Source organism: Amblyomma americanum, chromosome 7, assembly GCF_052857255.1.
Source record: "Amblyomma americanum isolate KBUSLIRL-KWMA chromosome 7, ASM5285725v1, whole genome shotgun sequence".
Lineage (NCBI taxonomy): Eukaryota > Metazoa > Arthropoda > Arachnida > Ixodida > Ixodidae > Amblyomma > Amblyomma americanum.
Genome location: NC_135503.1, coordinates 21,727,794 through 21,746,235, shown reverse-complemented (window position 1 = coordinate 21,746,235; position 18,442 = coordinate 21,727,794). Strand labels below are relative to the sequence as shown.

The 18,442-nt window shown below is 49.8% G+C and overlaps 1 protein-coding gene across 1 annotated transcript in view; it reads left to right on the top strand.

Moving 5' to 3' along the window:
- The window catches only part of Dys (Dystrophin), a 421,748-nt gene that overhangs the window by 250,482 nt on the left and 152,824 nt on the right, over window positions 1–18,442 (top strand). Inside the window, exon 39 of the mRNA XM_077631460.1 lies at window positions 14,885–14,965. Within this exon, the coding sequence (XP_077487586.1) occupies window positions 14,885–14,965 (81 nt within the window). The remainder of the gene's footprint in view (window positions 1–14,884; window positions 14,966–18,442) is intronic.

The window sequence follows — 18,442 nt, the reverse complement described above, 5'->3', positions numbered from 1 at the left end:
GCGATTTCGCCTGCCGTGGAAAACCGCGGCTAGCTGCTCCCCGGCCTGCCATGCAGTGGCCTGTGGAGAGGTGTGCGCTTTCCGAGGGTGCTTCCTTCCGCCACATTTCGTTCGCTAATTTTTTTTTGTTTCCTACATTTTGTTTGGATTTGAAGTTTGCCAATGCTTCCGCGCAGCGCCCCTCTTTGGGTTCTCTCCGCTAAGGTTAGAAGATAAACAAAAAAGGCCTCGTCGTGAAGAAAACCGAAAGAAAGTGAAATGGAAGAAAGGTTTGAGAATAAAAGTACCAGGACTTTCTCGGTTCTCTTGCGCTGTGCTGCCATTTGTTCGCGCGCTTCCGGCATCAGTCAACGGGTAATCCCCATCTCCAGCCACCGTCTCAACGGCCGAGCGCGGACGAGGCGTATATAATGCTCAGCTATATATACTACACTATCCCTTCGCGTTCCCAGCGTCTCCTTCTTTACCTTGAGAGAATGCCTACCTTTTCATGTTGGGTCCACTTTCCTCACCCGCCACCCCCTCTTTCATTCTCTTTTTTCTTCGCATCTCTCTATCTCTGTCTATCTTTCTCTTTCGCCGCCGGACCGCGCATTATTCGGTCGCGCTTGTTCCTTTCTTCTTACACTTTCCAGCGCTTGCGCGTCTTTGCTTATAGGTATTTTCGCATGCTTTATGTAGCACCCGCCGCCGGCACACTCGTGATGTGCCTTTAAGCGCACCGTCGGAGCAACGAAGCACCTCGCGTTTTTCGCTATCTTTGCACTCTCCGGCCGAAAATTTGCATGTTTCGTGGGGCTTGTCGTCTTCAGGAAAAAAAAAATCGAGAGGAAGAGAGGGGTTGTTTGTGTTGCTTCTTCGGCTTGGCTTCGCACTTGCTGTCTTTTTTTTTTTTCGGAGAGCGTGTTTATGGGTTCGCAGTGGCAGCCCCGTCGTTGCCACAGATATGGTCGTGGCTTGTGCGCGCTTATTTGGTTTTTCTGCCGTCGGCGTTGTAGTTGGGGGGAGAGGGACGGGGGGGGGGGGGGGGCGCTTTGGCGGACGGGCTCGGCGGTTTTCATCTGGCGCTGGTCGACGCCTTCCGGATGCGTATATGGGACGCGGTCTAGCTGCGCGATAAATGGATGTCGGGGAACGAATTCTAGTCTGTCGTAAGTAAGGAAAAATACGAGGAAAATGGAATCTGTGAAGTGGTGATAACTCGTATGCCAGAGACTTGAATGCGTTTGCAGCATTTTTCTTTCTTTCTTGCTAAGCGTTAGTGGGGGAAGGGGTGGTTAGGAGACTTGCCCAAAGCTCTACGAGGCTTTTCGGGAGATATATCATGCGTCAAGCGTTTTGCTTCGTTTTAGTTTGTTTTAGTAAAACGGAACAGCGTTACGGAGACCTTATAGTTGACGTCGACTAATCAGTCACAACGCTGTTTGCATCTTCGCAAGAATGGAGCGTGGTGTAAGGGGTGCCTTTATGGGCCTTTATGATGTTGATGATTCTATCTTAAGGCCGCAAAGGGGCAGCTTGGCCAAGGCGCGCCACGCCTAACACAACACAGTGATATGAAGGGGATGCGCATGCAGAGGATTGTCTTCAGGAACTGCTGCACAGGAACAGGAATCTGAAACAGTGCAAAGAAAGATAGAAGTGTTAATTGAGAAACACTGCTCGTCCAGGCAGCCTCATTGCTCGATCTCTAAATAGCTGACACCGGCTGTTGCATTAGCGCCGCCGGGTGGTTTCGTTGAGACGTATATCTTGAGCTTGCTTCGCAACGACGCTAGGAGCTGCAGGGACGCCGGTGTGAGGTTGCTGCCTTGTGGGGTTTAATGCCAGCCGAGGAGAGTCATATGCCCTATCCCGCACGCGAGTTTCAAGCCGTCTCTCGCGCTGTGACGCTGGCCTCTCTTGTTATTTAATGTAACTAACCAGCTGTGAATTAACTAGCCAGTGTAACTAACCAGTGTAGCCGCAGCCTCGCCTCTTCGAGGCAAGGCTGCGGCTACACGGTGCATCGCGGGAAAGCAAACCACAAGGGGAAACTGCGGGGCTGATTCCCCACAGCCTCTTGTTCTTCCCGTCGGTAGTTTTTCTCTTCTTTTGTGGAGTGAGCTGGAAAATATTCTTTTTAGAAGTTACGAATGTAACTTCTAAACGAGCTCCGTGTCGGCTTGTGCAACTCTGTGTTTGAATCAGGTAAATAACTTAATTTTGGCTCACTTGAACCATTCATCACGTGGTCGTTAAGCATGACAGCTTACGCGATAGACTGTCTCACCTGTAGTGTGACCCGCAAGGCATGCACTGGCGGCGAATTTAGTGAGGTGAGCGTCAGATAGCATTTTGAATGCGCCTTGATATCCCCCGTACAAAGCTTTACGCGTTTGATTGGGATCTCGGTGCGTAAGTCTTGTATATTGTTGGGTTTAAGGTCCTAAAACGACATATATATGTTATGAGGGATGCCGTGGCTGTTGGCTGCGGGTTAATTTAAACCGAGGTTCTCTTAACACGCTGTGACACCGCACAGCGCACCGGCGTTTTTTTTTTGTTTTATTTCGTCTCCGTCGAAATACGGCCGCCACGGCCGGGGTCGAACCCAGGACCTTGGATGAGTAGCCTAACGCCAAAGCCACTGACTCATTGATTGCTTCAGGAAGGAAGTTCCGACGACAGCTTGTTTCAAGACATACTGAGCGCGAATGTACTCATGAAATTGCATGACAGTCACTTTCTCCTGAAGACAGAAAATCGGAATTCTCGCGTCATGCGAGTTCTTGGTCATTCTGCTTTTCATTTTAATTATAAACTCGGTCTTTTAGACAGTGATATTCCATACCGGGTAATTCTCCGTTTTTCCTGGAATTCTAGGGGTAAAATTTCGCGAAAAGGGAATCTTCACGAGTTTCACGTAATTCTAAGAGCATTCACCTTCTGTACTTTTCCGAACTGCTACAGATTTTTCCAAATTGTTTAAGGAAAAAAAAAACTCCAGAAATAAGGATTTCTAGGTCTAATTTAGGAAATTTTTTGGTTACGTCATGGAAAATAACTGCTGTCGTAGCTAGGCGCATACATTACACGCCTCTGTATCCAGTGTCAGTCTTTCTTCGAAGCTGTAATTAAAAAAAAAAAGACGCTTTTTTATGTATTATGAATTTCCCCCCGCAAGTGTCGAGCCGTCGTTTTCAATCTAGAGTTGAATTCAGTGACAAGGAAGGGAATCTATGAAAATAAACAATGGACAGCTTACTTCTTTTTTACTCCCATATAGGCGTATTCGTGTTTGGAAGCGTAGCGGTAGTACACCTCCCGGTTGGCTGCCCGGACCGGGCCATCCGTTCCAATTCGAAACTTAGCGCGCCGGAGGGGGGGAGTGGTGGACGCGACGCGACGCGGCGGGCTCGACGCGCTGTCATTTGCCGCGCGTTGAGTTGTTGCGCATACACGCCGACAACTCGAAATGTCGCTGGCTCCGTTCGTTTTGTCCCTGCGCGAGATGACGACCGCGAATGTGTGTGTGTACGTGAACACGCTGTTTCGGGGGATACTCTCGGGTCTTGGCGAGCAGCGGGCTTGGCGTGTCTGACTCGGGTCTAACGCGATTCGACGGGCGTCCCCTCCCTTTCTTCCCCAGGAAACGGTTTGCGGACGTCATTTCCTTTTTAGCGCCGGCGGCGCCGCGTATCGACCTGTACATGCAGCCCTGTCCGCGTGCCCCTGCATTTTTCCGGGCGGCGGTCTTGTCTTTCTATGGTTCCTGTTCTGTCTTCTTTATCCAGGCACAGGCGGGCCGCACTCTTGGCGTACGACGCTCGAGCGTGTCTCTCGGAGCCGAAATCAAAATCACTTTCGATGCTGTGGCTTTTTTCGTTCCCTTTGCAATTGAGCAGTCTCTGCTTGTTAAGGGGGCTGTGAGTCGGGAAACTGTGTCGTCCTTTTATTGGTGCCGACAGAGAGAAACCTTGCGTATTGAACGGAAGCACATTTTTTTTTATGTTACTTCGACGTCACTTTCCCGCCGCGCGCTTGTTATTGGCAGCTGGCATAACGCTCCTCTGTCGTTGCTCGTAGCATTGAACTGTCTTTTCTTGTTGGACGCGCGGCGGATACTTCCATTGTTGCAGGCATCTCGGACTGCTGAGGTTGTAGGCTATAGGCCTACGTAATATTGCCGCAAGTTCCAGTAATTGCTCCCCCGTAGCGGCATCTGTAGGCTGTGAATTGAGGTCCACCATTTGTGGTACACCCGCCTCGATGTCTCAGTGGCTTTGACTTTCGACTACTAATCCCATGAACGGGTGATCGAATCTCATTCGATTTTATTTTCTCTCTCTCCCCCACACGGATCCATGGAGTGTCGAGTACTTCTGAGTATGCACCATTGATGGCCATGTGGTCGAGGTGGGCCGATGGTCTATAGGAGTCTTTCGCTTTGGTTTCTTGTATTGCGTTTGAAGTATACGCCTGACCATTTCCTTTGTGGTCGTTTGTTCGCCATTGAATAATATCATGATTGACATCTACATGCGTATGTTTCTGGATTCCAGTGGAATGGAGAAGCCGCATGCTGACCTTAGTTTACACTTCCGCAACTCTGGGCTTTCACGGAAGGTGGATTCGTTGCAAAATTGACTCGTGGCATGTGACGCGTGTTTCGCAAATTGCCTCAGAAAGAGCAAGTGCGCTTTGACGTGCGTTATAAAGTAATCAGTTAACGGTTTCGCAGTTTTGAAAGGAAGGCAAAGGTGCCGCCTAGCGAAGAGTTGTGAAAGAACGAAAATATTGGGCTTTCCTCCCGTGTTTTTGGAAGCGGCTCTCAAGACTCTTGCGAAAACTCTCTCTTATCAGAACGTGGCTTATTTACTGTAGGGTCGCGCTCGAACATGTACTTGGCTGGTGGTGCCTCAACCTCCACGTGACTAAGGCGCGTGGAAGGGGACCATCCGAGACACGAGCCGAAGGTGTCCGGCGTCCACAAATTTATTGACAGGACTCGTGCAGCCAGGAGGGCGCGGATCCACCGGCAAGCCGAGAAGGCGCACTTGAACGTACCGCTGCCTCCTCCTCCTCCTCACCATTCCTTCAACGGGCTTGTGTTACGCTTGTGTTATGATATTGTTAAGCCGCGTAACGGCTTCCTGAGGAGTTCGAGGAAGAAGTGGAGGGAGGCGCGCAAAAAGTGCCCTGTGCTCCGAGCCATTTGCGACCAGCTTTCATCCGTCGAGCTCTCACCTGTGTTAAAACCATTTCATTCGCTGCAACATTTTTATCCCCCCAACCGCTCCTTTCGAGCCCTAATCCGTTGTGCCTCTGGCGGTGCTGGCCGGCCGTGTTATTTTCAGCTTATTATTATTATTATTATTATTATTATTATTATTATTATTATTATTATTATTATTATTATTATTATTATTATTATTATTAGCCCATTCTATTCTTTGCCCCGATTGTCTGTCTGGCTGGCGAGTCGCGATGCCCCCCTCCCCAATGATTTTCCGGGGTGTGCCGGAGCTTTCAGTAGGAGGTCAGGGGACCCTGGTCTGGTGAGTGGAAAGAGAGAAGGGGGGGGGGGCAAAGGGAGTGATTGGGGAAGAAGGAAGGGGAAGCGACGCTGACGCTTGGAGCCTCCTCTGGGAACAATGGCGGAGGCTCAGAGCGGCTTAGTCTGCCACCCTGCGTTGTACTCTGTCGAACGGCATTGTTCCACCAAGATGCCCGTGCTCGCCTACAGCGGCAAGCTGGTTAACCTTTCTCGCCCGCCGGGTGCAAACAGGAAGGGGGGAAATAATTCTGTTTTGTGAAAGCAGCCGGAGCTTAGTTAAGACAAAGGGTCGAGCTGTTTTAGACGTTTATTTCGGTCCTTCAAAGCCATTGGAGAACTTTCCTACTGTTGAATCTTGAGTTAGCTGGGAAAGCATAATGGGAGGTACGCAACGCGAAGGAAACGAGACAAGAAAGCTGTGGGGACTCTGGGGGGAAAACGCTGACTGACTGAGGGATCCACGCGGCAACTTTTTCGTGTCGCTGGTCATTTTCGTTGCCCAGGCATGTAGCGCGCCCTGCTAAATTCGCCCACTGTAGAGAGAAGGACTGGAGTTCGATCCCCAGTGACCACCGTGTGTATCTGTTGTCGAAACAAGTGAGTTGGGCCCGTCTGGTGGGACGGGGGGGGGGGGGGGGCAGTTGGGAGGCAGTGCCGATCCGCGGTCTCGCAGCTGCGTTCTGCCCGGCAGATATCGATCACAGCGACAGCAACGGCAGCGCAACCACCACCACCACCAGCGACTTCCACGGCGCGGGGTGAGAGGCTGTGCGGGGGGGACGTGGTGAAGGCGGATGAAGAGAGTATGTTCTTTTCCGCACTCGAAAGGGAGGAGGCGGAGGATGTGGGTGCGGCGGAGAAGAGACGGCGCGGCCCGTAATCTATCGGCAGTTTCTGCAGCGACGCGTTGTTGTATTATGTAGTTGCGTGACCCTCCGTCTGGGCCCCAGGGCTGGGCCTTGTTTCTAAGCTCTTCTCTCTCTCTCTCTCGCGGGGCTCTCTTCTCTCGGCGGATTCGAGATGGTATACCCGTCTCGTCTCTTCCGTCTTCGTTTTTTTTTTTTTGCTGTTCGGCCAACTTTCTGCTCCACAAACTGTCTCTGTGCCTTAAGAGACTTCCCAGCCACTCCAAGGATGGACGCTGCAGTCATTATTGTCACTGTTTTCTTCGTTCGTTTTACTTTTCTCTCGTCCCTTTCGTTGTTTTTCTTACGAGCTCGACCGTCAGTGCACTGACGTTCCAAAAGAGGAAGGAAGCGCAACTGTTTTGAAGGAGTTTTTGTAACGTCCGCACTCCGCGGCTGAAATTTGGTCGAACTAGATAACAGATTTTTATTTGTTTTTTTGTTGCTTATTTTTGGTTGTGGCACGTGGTCTCGTCTCATTCAACCTTGCGGAAACCCCGAGAAGTTATTTGGGGCAACAAAGTGGCTGCGGAAACAAATATGCCCGGGATAGTTGGTTTTGAAAATGGTTGTTGAAGATCGAGATCGAAACTATAGAAACTGTAGAATTACGCTCTTACATGCAAGGGCCAAACGTCGACCTTCTTGTCGTTTTGGTCGCGAACACATTGCTTATACTTTGACCTTTTGACACTTACCAAGTTCTCTTGGTTCTCTAGACGTGATTTTAGGTGCTGCAACCGGCAGCGGTGACTCAGTGGTTTTGTGGCATTCGGATGCTGAGGCTAAGGACGCGAGATCGAGTCCCGGCCGCAGCGGCCTAAGTGCGGAACCTCAGGTGGTCTAAATTAACCATGAGCCCTCCTCTACGGTGTCCCTCATAGTCGATTTGCAGCTGAGGGATGTCAAACCCTGTAACGACGTTCCATTTTGATGCTACATTCGCTTATTCACGGACCTCCCGAGAGCACGGCGCTCCCTAACTAGATGTAGCGGAACTAGGCAAGTGCTGTCAGGCAGAGGCGCAGGAGCATCCCCGTGATTTGACTTGTCGAGCAACGCGGTGCGACTATCCAGGCTTTTCGGCGACGAGGCTGATATTTAGGCTGAGCTATAATGCAGGGCGCGCTAAAAAGGCATTTAGTTTGGGTGGGTTTTGGTGTGGATGTTTAATCTGGGATAGTTGTCAGGAGAACGACTATATTCGAGCACATTTGGTGGCGACAAGTTGTGTGGCTTTATGAATTTTGTCAGAGCAGTGGCACGGCAGGAATATTTCCACCCGTCAAGATGAAAAAAAAAAATGCCTGGTTTTAACTTGTTACGCTAGCAGGGATTTGTGTGATAGTTGGTGCGCTGACACAAATGACACTCGGCCTTTATTGACCCGCCGCGGTACGTGGCTCAGAGGTTAGTGTGCTCGACTACTGATCCGGAGTTCCCGGGTTCGAACCCGACCGCGGCGGCTGTGTTTTTACGGAGGAAAAACGCTAAGGCGCCCGTGTGCTATGCGATGTCAGTGGACGTTAAAGATCCCCAGGTGGTCGAAATTATTCCGGAGCCCTCCACTACGGCACATCTTCCTTTCTTCTTTCACTCCCTCGTTGATACCTTCTCTTACGGCGCGGTTCGGGTGTCCGCCGATTTGAGACGGATACCGCGCCATTTCCTTTCTCCAAAAACCAATTATTATTATTATTATTATTATTATTATTATTATTATTATTATTATTGTTTACGCGACCGAGGAAGGGAGGATTTCTTATGTAAATAAAGGGAAGAAATGTGACAGTCTCCCGAATTGCATGTCAGTTAACTCGTCTGTAGCCAGAATCACTTAGAAATTGGGAAGAGAGTGAAGGAGGAATTGATCGATTACTTCGAACGTTTATTAGCTTTGGTTTCACGGTGTAATTGAGGACTTGGCATATATCTGCAGCTTCTGGGTAGTCGGCGCTTTGCCGCGGAGGCAGACATTCTTGTCGCTTATTGACTCCATGACGTTGCAACCGCCCGTTTCATGTTACTCTTTCTTGAACACGTAAAACATCATACTGGTGCGAAATAGCGGCAAGCAAACGTTGCCAGCGCAAGAGATAGGTATAAGAGGAGTGCAGATTTTATCGACATCCGCACAGTCTCGATCCCTGGTTAGGAACAGCGACGGAGTAGGCGCGAAAATCGTGGCGTGAAATGCCGGATGATATGCAAAGGATGCATGTATATACGCGGGTAAGCGATTGGTTACACGCATCATTAATACGTCTGCTCCATCTCATGAAGCCGACAAATGACGGCTGGTCGCAGTTTTTCATAATCAACGAGTTTGTTTTCTTCAGCCGGGCCGCGTCCACTGCATGACAAAAAGCTCCCTGCTCATCCAACTTCTCAATTTTCCCGGTCCGGTGCGAAGTGCGGCCATCATATCTTCGCGGACTCCCTAATCTCACCTGACTATCTCATGCTGCTTGTGGCGTTTGTCTTGTCTTGGAATCCACTCATCTACCTCCACCGACCGTCGGTTATCTCTTCATTCTATTTCGTGGCCACGCCCGAGTCTTTAATGTACAGCGGAAAGATATCCCCCCCTCTCTCTCTCTCTCTCTCTCTCTCTCTCTCTCTCTCTCTCTCTCTCTCTCTCTCTCTCTCTCTCTCTCTCTCTCTCTCATTGCTGCGGCCTTTCGTTATGCAGGCTGCCTTATCGAGACCTGGCTTCGAGACGCAGTGAAGACCCGTGTTGGGCGACTCCCCTCCCCCATCCGTTTGTTCGGTCGCTGACAGCAGCGAACTTCCCGAGACTCGGCTTCTCGTCATTTTTCATCCCGCGCAGCGTACACGGGCCGAGCGCGCTCGTTCGAGGCGTCCGCGTGGCCCGATCGCCCATGTTGCGGGGTGCGCGCAGAGCGGAGAGTTGGTCGATTGCTTTCTCTCCGCGTTTCCTTCCGTCTGCCGTCGATCTCGCGGCGCCGCCGGGCTCTTTGTTGACCTCGCGCTGCGACGTGTATAGGGAAGGCGCCCGTACCGTGGTTCAACGGACGTGCTTTGAAAGGGCTACAGAGTGTGCTGACTAGGTGCGGACGTATAGTTGACCTTGCAATCAAATCAAATCAAATCAAATCTTTATTTTCTCTCTCAAGGACAAAGAGGGGCTGGCGGGTACAAGCCGCGTGATTGCGGCTTGACGAAGCCCGGCCCCGTCATGTACAATTCGGCAGCAGTTTGAAAAAAAAATACACATTTAGCCTCAAAAAGTTAGTTAGAAACAGATTTCGTTAAATAAACTTCAGCTGAAACAAAATGCCTATAAAAGAACCTTTCAGCGTCATTCAGAAAAAGAATCTGCAGCAGTACAGAACACTTCATGGCAGTCAAAAACACAGGACACAATAAAATGAGCAACAAGTAACATACATCAAGAACAACTGCTTGCTCTTTATTTCTTTTTTTTACGTCATTCTTATTTGTTAACGGAATGTTGACGCAACGACTAAAGAGAGGACGAGAGTAAGGGCACACGTGCTTAACAACTCTTGTCTAACGTGCGTAGAGAGAAAGAGAGAGAGAGAGAGAGAGATGAGTGTACTGAGAATGACTGGAGCGGTTCTTAACGCGGGCGAGGAAGTTAGGGCAAGACTATAGAGAGCGACCCACTATGGGAGTCTCCCATGCGAAGCTCCGCAGTGAGTTCAGCGTCTTTTTCGCGACAGTTTGCGGCACTTATCGTAGGTCGTCACCGTGGTGGGGGTCATCTCATAATGCGTTAAAGAAAAACAATGGAAACCCAATAGTAATTACACGTGAAAAAAAACAAACCTGCACGTCCAGTGACCGTAACAACGCATAATGCAGTGAATGCGCATAACGCAACAAATCAGTACAAACCCGGCTGGCTTGTGCTGTCGCGACGCAGGAAGTCTTGAAATGCTGTTAGGTTTGCTTAGACTGCAATGCGCGATTTATTTTTGTAGCCGCTAGCTGTTAAAGTGAGATTCCCCCGCCCCCGTGCTGACGAACGGCTGTGGCGGCGAGGCCAGAGCGCCCGTAGTCACATGACCACCCCGTGCACACAGCTCGTGCCTTGCGCTAACTTCGTTGACATCAGGTGAGGAGTGGGGTCGCAACAAGACACCGCCAAACGCCTTTAACCTCTTCTAAAGAAAACATTTTGACATTAGTGGATTGTGCTTCATCATGCGCGCCCGCTCAGTAGCAGCTGCCGCGGTTTAGTTTACGCTGTCGACGGCGACGTTGCACGTGAGCCGCGTTGTGGGGTCGCCATGGATGCAGCCGAGGCGGAGCATCGTGCTCGGAACGCTGCACGTGCGCGGGGGAGGCCGGAGCTGCCGACGAACTTGCAACGGGTCGGACAGAGGACGAATGCTCTCTTAGAACGCTGCCCGTAAACGCGCTGCTCGGCAAAATGCTCGTCCGTACCAACACATTTCTCACGCCATAAAGCGCACCTCGGTGTAACTCCTCAAAACAAACACAATCGTCACACACTCGTGTAACAGTATACAATGCATGTGCAGCAATTGCGGAAGCACAATGTGTACCAGCCTTGAGCGAAGATCGACCGCATTACCAGGGGTGTAATCGCCATTTATTATTATTTTTTTTTTGCTCTGCCTGCCTCGAAGTCACGGAAACACTCGCAACGAACTCTCTCGAAGAAGGCAGTTTAAAAACGAATCAGAGGAACGGGTCTGGGAGTGTCGTTTTTACCCTCGCGTCGAATCCCGCGCGTATTGTATGAGCGTTGTGTGTTCCTCAGTTCCTTCGCTAATGGAAGCTGGCAGCAGAGGAGCTTCATCTTGAATGCGCCACGTAGATGTCTTATTTATCTTTTCTTCTCCCTTCTCTCTCTCTCCATCGCCGCGCACAACGCCATTAAACGCGCGAGTTGATAGACTGCGCTCCCCGTTCATTCACGGGCTGACGCCCGCGCGCTCCCCTGTCCGGCGCCACGGACATGATTGATGGACGTTTACCCTCGACTCTCGCACCGCCTTCGCGCCTCATTTCTTAGGGAGCACCAGGGAGAAGTGGTGGCGGAAGCCTCTTCATTCTTTTCAGGCCCCGGGCGTTTCTTTATTTTCGACGGGAGTCCGTATAATAATGCGCGCCTTGAGCGCTCAGGTCGGCAAAAGTAAACACGTCTTCCTTTTCACAGCCATTTCTTTCGAGCAGCCCCCTGAGCGCGTGGTGTTAACGTCTTTCCTTACTCTTTCTTCCCTATCGCTCTCTCCCCATCTTCCTGTTCCTTTCTGTCCCGCCCTCTGTAAAGCTTTTACTAGCAGCTATTTTTAAAGTTTTCCTACCTGTTCACTGGGCAGTACTAATGTTTGATGCCGTCTACACCTCGGATGGTTTTTCGCATTTCTATAAAATTCAGCAAAAAAAACTTTACCTTGTGCTTGGCGCATGATGGCCTTAGTTGCCTATGTGCCACAAAAAACAACGCAACAACACAACACAACCTTTCGGTTCCTTTCTAATCTTTATCCCTGCTACTGTATCGGTGATATTCGGTTTTTACGTTTGTACAGCGCGCATTTGAAAGGTGAGGGCTTCGCTCACTACGAAACGAGGATTGATTGAAACAAATGTACCCCGCCGAGCAAACACCGGATACGCCGTTCGTCTTTCTGCCGCGCGACTTTTCTACCAGCGTTTCGGTTTAAGTGTACGCTTTCTTTCCTCGTATTTTTTTACATTATTGTTTCCTTGGTTCGTGCTTCAACCCCCACGCCCCGAAGGTGTTATACAAGGCGTCGCTACCACTTCAGCTTTCGGCTCACAGACTTGCGCGCTTGTTTTCCGGGTTTGGCACTTAATAAAACGAATGGCTGTCTTTCGGCCGAGGTGAATCGTCCGTTCGCGCATTACACGGAAGTTGAAAGAAAAAGAAAATGGACTGAAGATTGTGACGAATGTGTTTGCCTAATGCTATTCTCTTTGTGAGGAGTCAAGACGTTCTAGAGCATGCCGATTGCTACTCGGCTCGAAGCTGGCGACAGAAAGGCTTAGCCGGTATATCTCGAGGCGTAATTAATCACCGCGACGGGCGTAATGTTGGCTTTGCGTTTGCCGTTGATATATTCCAACGTCAGAGCGGCTCTTAGGTGTTTTTAACTGGTTGCTCCGACCGCTTTTCGAGAGCGGACAGGCTTGGCGTCGGTCTGTGTAATGACGAGGATGAGAAAGTGACCTCCGTATGCGAACATTTTCTTGTTTTTTTTTTCTTCTCAAGTTTGTGGATGTTGCCATCAGCGGTGGTTTTGCTCGAGTAGGGATTTTTTCAGTGCCTTCAGGAATATGACATTGTGTGCAGTAAATTGTCGTATTTTTCTAAGCCTGTCAAGAAAAGTAGCTAACTTGACTCTGTGGCTTTAGCATGTAGTTGAGCACTTTTTCTTTGTTGACACAAAGGCTGGGTCTTGTTCGCTTTGGTGTTAAAACAGCACTGCACTAGTTCCCCTGTTTCTCTGCATAAGTTTTTTTTTTTCCTCGCAACCTAGTTCAGGTGTCCACCTGCTCTTCCTCCCAAAAAGCGCACACTGAATGGTAACTCGACGTATTTGTGGGGTTCGGCGGGAGCTAAACGTCCCGTGTTGTTTCGTTTACAATTATTACGCATTTGGCTGAAAGAAGCTGGAAGTTAGTTTTGGTGAAAGAAATCAGTTTATATTCGGCGGACAGACGCGCGAAGTAGAATCTGTCATCATATATCGAGCCTTGCGTTGTATAGAGGCCTTGGTTCGTTACTTATGCAGCGCGCGGAACATAATTAAAAAAAAAGATGCCGCCACCGTCAGCAAGACGTCGAAATAACGAGCGTTAGCTGTTTGGTTTACCAGAACTGATATGAATGAGATTAAAGTGACGTACACCAATGGAAATACGACTTTGACATCTTCGATTTATAAGTGACGTCACCAATCAAATCACAAATTGGATATATCGGTGACGTCACCAATCAATCACCAATTCGATATACTAATGACGCCACCAATCAATCACCAATTGGGTTGCTATATCGATTTACTATGGGGGCCGCCATCCTGAATTTCTCGGACTTAGAAAATTTCACGCCGAAGGGATGTGGTAGCAGGCCCGAGAAATCGAGAAACGTGATGAGTACGAGCTAACGCTCTTCAAATGAAAGACACGGCACAGAGCATGTAGTGGCACTGTCTGTTGTTTTAGTCCTTTGTTTCTGCTCTAGTTTTATTTCGTGTTACCTTCGTTTTCCTCCAGTCTTGCTTTTCCTTTCTTTTTCGTTTATGTACGCATTTTGTACAGGCGTTGTTTTCCCAGTTTCCTTGTGCACTCGTTTTAAATGCGTGTTCGTCATCGGGCATGGTACCTTTTCCTTGTTTCTTGTTCGCTTTTTCCTGTAGCGGATTGCTGGAGTGCGCTGTAGCCGTGGAAGGAGGACACTTACCGTCCGGTCGCATAACCTCAGACGCCTCGTGATTTCTGCGTTCTGCCAGTGATAATTGTTTGCAGGGAGTACCCGCGGTTCTCTTGGAAATTCGAAATTACTTGTGTAGTCATCGGGATTTAATTTCATTTAAATGCGGTAAATTGTTTGCAATTTATTGCGCAGCGCCGGCTATAGTTGTGGTCTCTTTAATAGCTGTATTAGGACGAGGCATTGCTAATTGTATCTTACCTAAACCTGCTGTTGTGCGAAGTAATTAGTGCTAAGGACAGCCTTTGACCTTGGCATGGAAGACGCTCGGCAGGAAGCTTCACAAACCTGAAGAATTTCGCTGTCAGGCAAAACCTTATCCCGTCCGTGTAACCAGAAAATTAGATTGTTGCTTTATGCCTTAACTCGGCGCATGCGTCGAGGTCGCAAACCCTGGAATAGTTTAAAAGAACACTTGAACAAACAAACATAAGTGGCTATTTCTATTTAGACCACATATATTTTGCCCTGCACGCCTTTTGAATTGTACAAGGTAAACAAAAGGTTAGTGTTAAAGACAGGAATGCTCTCAGATACGATCGCGCTAGCCGTAAACTGAAACACTCTGCCCAGCTCGGTGTAAACGTTATGTGCTAGGCAGGAATCTGTGGCCCGAGAGACCCTGGCGGCGAGGCGTGAGCGCTACTGCGCGACTGAGTACAGTAATCTTTAAGAGCGCTCTCGAAAAGCTCTTGCCTGCTCCCGAGCCGTTCCGTACGCAGGTTTATCGTTCAAGTTTTGCGAGAGCGGTAGTTGTGTGAACGGGAGATTAGATATGTTGAGTCGTCGTTCCTGCCCAGTATAGACGCCTTGGTGGTGCGAGGTTAGTTCTCTGCTTAGGCTTATATATTATTTATTTTTTTTTGTATCTTGAAGCAACCCCCCCCCCCCTCCTTTTGCTCTCCGTTTGTCTCACTCTCTCCCCTTTCCCACTAACGGGGAGCTGCTGGCTTCCGCGTGCAGAATGCATTTCTGGACGGACACGAAATCTCGTCCGAGGACGAACACAGAAGGCTTCGAAATTGTGTTCGCTACGCCCTGCTGGTAAGTTCGCCGTGACGGCGTTGCAGGTGTTGAACTGGCCGTTTTCGTTACCGATTTCGTTTTCTTTTTATATCTTTGCTATCTCTGTCCGTCCTGGTTCTCGGTTCTTTGCGAAACTGTTGTTTGTCTGTCCTCGTTTTGCACACTGCGCGAATCGGCCTAAACGCGCGTTTACTGAACGTTAGCCGGTCTATAATCCGTTTCGTCAAAACCGTGCAGCTCTGTGAAAGATATATGACTGTCATCAGCCGATCAGAGGGTTCGCGACTGTCCGACGCGTCTTCGTGCTTGCCAATCACGACTGCGAACATTGTCACCGAGGCGTCAGCCAATTAGTCAGGTCATCAGCTTTATTCAACATCACAGAGATGTCAGAAACGGAGCCAAAAATCCCATAGGAAGGCTTGACGATAGTTCTGCGGCCTTCCAATAACAATCGCAAATCGTTCTTGGGATCGAGTAGCTGCATGAATCCCGTCCCATGATTGGCTGATGCCTGCGTAGCCGCGAACTCCGCACAGCACCGTTTTAGTACATACAGCTATCGTGTTGCGTTACATATCGACAAACGGCAGCCCTGTTTCGCGGACTGCGTTTCACATAGCGGAAGGGCGGTTGTTAAACGAAGTATTGAGTGCTTTGGTTTCGCGAGGGAGCGTCTGCCGTCGCTTGTATGTATTACTCGGAGACTGTTATGACTGTGGGCCGTTTTGAGAGGCGGATTCCGCGCGAATTACTCCTGGCGAAGTCCCGCGTTTGCGCCCCCTGCTTCTGTGCGCTTACGGCGAGTAGCGGTGAGTTAGCAGCGAATTTCCCTCGCCCCTTCGTGCACGGACAACGCTGCGTGCGGCACATCGACCGCACTTACGGAACGGGCGATTGAAACGGCCGAGTAATTTGCTGGGAATTCTGCCTCGCGATGTCTTATCTTGGCGCTAGGCGCACATTGGGGCGCGCTTAGAAGAGAGTCGTTTTGTGGTACTCACGAACGCAGGGGTTCGTCTAAGACCCAAAGATTAAAGATTGCGCCTTTCAAAAGCCAAGATAGGCTGCCATTTGAGACACCGCCAACATGATGACCTCTTAGTTTCTGAAGGTTCATTGCAGCATGGGGCATTTAGCTTAGTTTACGCACTGAGAGCACTGTTAGAGCGTCTGTGTGTGCTGTCAAAGGGAACGACTTCGGAACTATGCTATCCCCGGAATACCACAAACTCCAGCTTCTTGATTTTTTTTTTAAAAATGGGAGTCACGGCTTTTTTCCTGCAGCACTTGTAGCGTTGTTTTAGCGGCTCACGGTGGGTTGCACTGACGTCTTCCGTTGCGCGCTGCTGTGCGATAACTCCCTGTGGTAGGATGCCTGATTAGGTGCCGTATTGGTGCCCGGGTGGATGTTTTCTTCCGTTGAGCTCAAAGTGGACAACCCCAAATGTTGCTCACGGGATCACAGCTTTCAATCTCTTATCGGTCACGAATATTGCACTCTCCGTTCATTGTGCGTAGTTGTTCCAATACCGCTGCGCCTTTTGATATTAGACACCTTTGGCGTACCAGTGCTCTCTTTACCGGAATACGGGGAGGCCGTCCACCGCCAGTTCGCGCGCTCTCATTGGTCCCGATGCGGTAAGTGCTTGTGCAGCTACCGGGTACCTGGCGCCATCTGGCGCCCTCAAGGCGACATGCGCATGCGCACTGACGACGCGTGGGTGGGCTCCCGCTACTCCGGTAGCGGTATCGCATTGCACGGCATGCTAAAGGTGTCTTATGGTAACCTCACTCCGCGACCTGGACGTCTTTCCTGTGGCTCAGATATGAGCGCTCTGCACCTTCAGTGACGTTAGCCGTAGCTTTGCCTCGGTCTACCATTGCTAAGCATTGTTGCAACGCTGTGTTCTTCGGCACCGCGGCGCGCTTTTGCTCTGCACAACAAATCTCTGCGCCATTTTTGCCTTCTTTCGTCGAAGCTCTGAAATCACATCTGAAGTGCTGAGTGCTACGTAGGGCGCCTAACACCGTCACTCGATCGTTTGGCTTCTCAGAATCTTTTCCGTTGCTTTTTTACGAGGCGGTTACTTAACCGGGGTGACTTAGGCGAGGGTGGCTGCAGGATGCACGCTTCCTTGTCCCGTTTTATCTGTGTAAATTTAGCTTTCACCTGCTAAATTGTTTTATCTGTCTAAATTTTCCTTTTATCTTTCTAAATCTGTCTAAAGTTTTTATCTGTCTAAATTTAGCTTTCACCTGCTAAATTGTTGCTTTGCCTCCATCGATGTTCTGCTCCTCGTTACGCCCTCGTTGTTTATTTAATAGCTTCTTTTCTTTCCATCTGTAACCCTCGGCGGCCAAACCAGCGCGCTGGTCGTCATGCTTGCTTGGGCGGTGTCCGAAATCAATTGTGCAAAGTGGCCTCCAGTATTCCGTTGCCCGCACTGTGTATCATCTTTTGCCACTGCCACACGAATCGCTTGGTTTTCCTTTGTTACATCTGTCTGCCTCTCTGTCCGCGCGTCCCGTGTGTTTTTTTTCTATTTTTGCATGACAAATATTGATAAAAAAAAGGAAGCAGCCCGGCCCATTCCACCCCCCTCTTTTTTTATCCCCCTCGTCTCCATCTGTGGTGGACAGCCGCGTGTCCTCTCTTTTCTGGTTGCTTCCTTTCGACCCGCTTTCCGCTGGCTCTTTTGTGAATTCCGCGCGCGTGGTCATAAATAATGGCTGAGGCTCGCAACCGCTGTGTGTGCGTGTGCGCCGAAAAAAAAAGAGCTAAAATAAGCGGGAGATCAGAAGCGAATCACGTGACGAGCAGATACGCGTTTCGAGCGGCGGGAAAAAGGCTGCGAAGTTGCGAGGGAACTTCGGGACGCCGTGGCCCCATGTGTCCGCACCTATTCGGAGCGGAAGCAGCTCGTTTTTCAAGTGGCGTGACCGGCAGTGTCCTGGGGCGAATGGAACGGGGGTGGTGTATACCTTTCTGGGCTCGGTTCGCTTGTTGCCGTAATCGGACGGCGCCGTTTATTTTTTTTTTTTCACTTTTCTCTCAATCTCTCCCCCTTATGCTTGCTTCGCAAATGATCTGGGTTTGTCTGCTCGTGACGGTATTTGGGGCTGTAATAAATGTCAGTGGTTCGTACCTAAAATAGGACCGTGGTCGATGCGAACACAGGTTCTAATGCCCCACACTTAGGACGCGCGAGCGTATGTCCCGCAACGAAAAACTGCAGCTTACGGTCTTACATCTCAATGTGAGAACGGGTTTGTGGATTAAAGGCGCTGAAGTGTAGTACGAAGCATGCTTCGGCGTTTGAACGGTTCTCACACGTTTCGTAGAAATAAATGTGATGGTTTGCAGGGCTTATATTTATACGCGGCCGCACCGGCCGCATTTCCTGGCGTATGTATATAAAGTATACCTCCTAGTTTTCTCTGGGCAAGACGTGAAAAAAGTTGGACCGCCGGTGCGGGCTCATTCTTATGTTG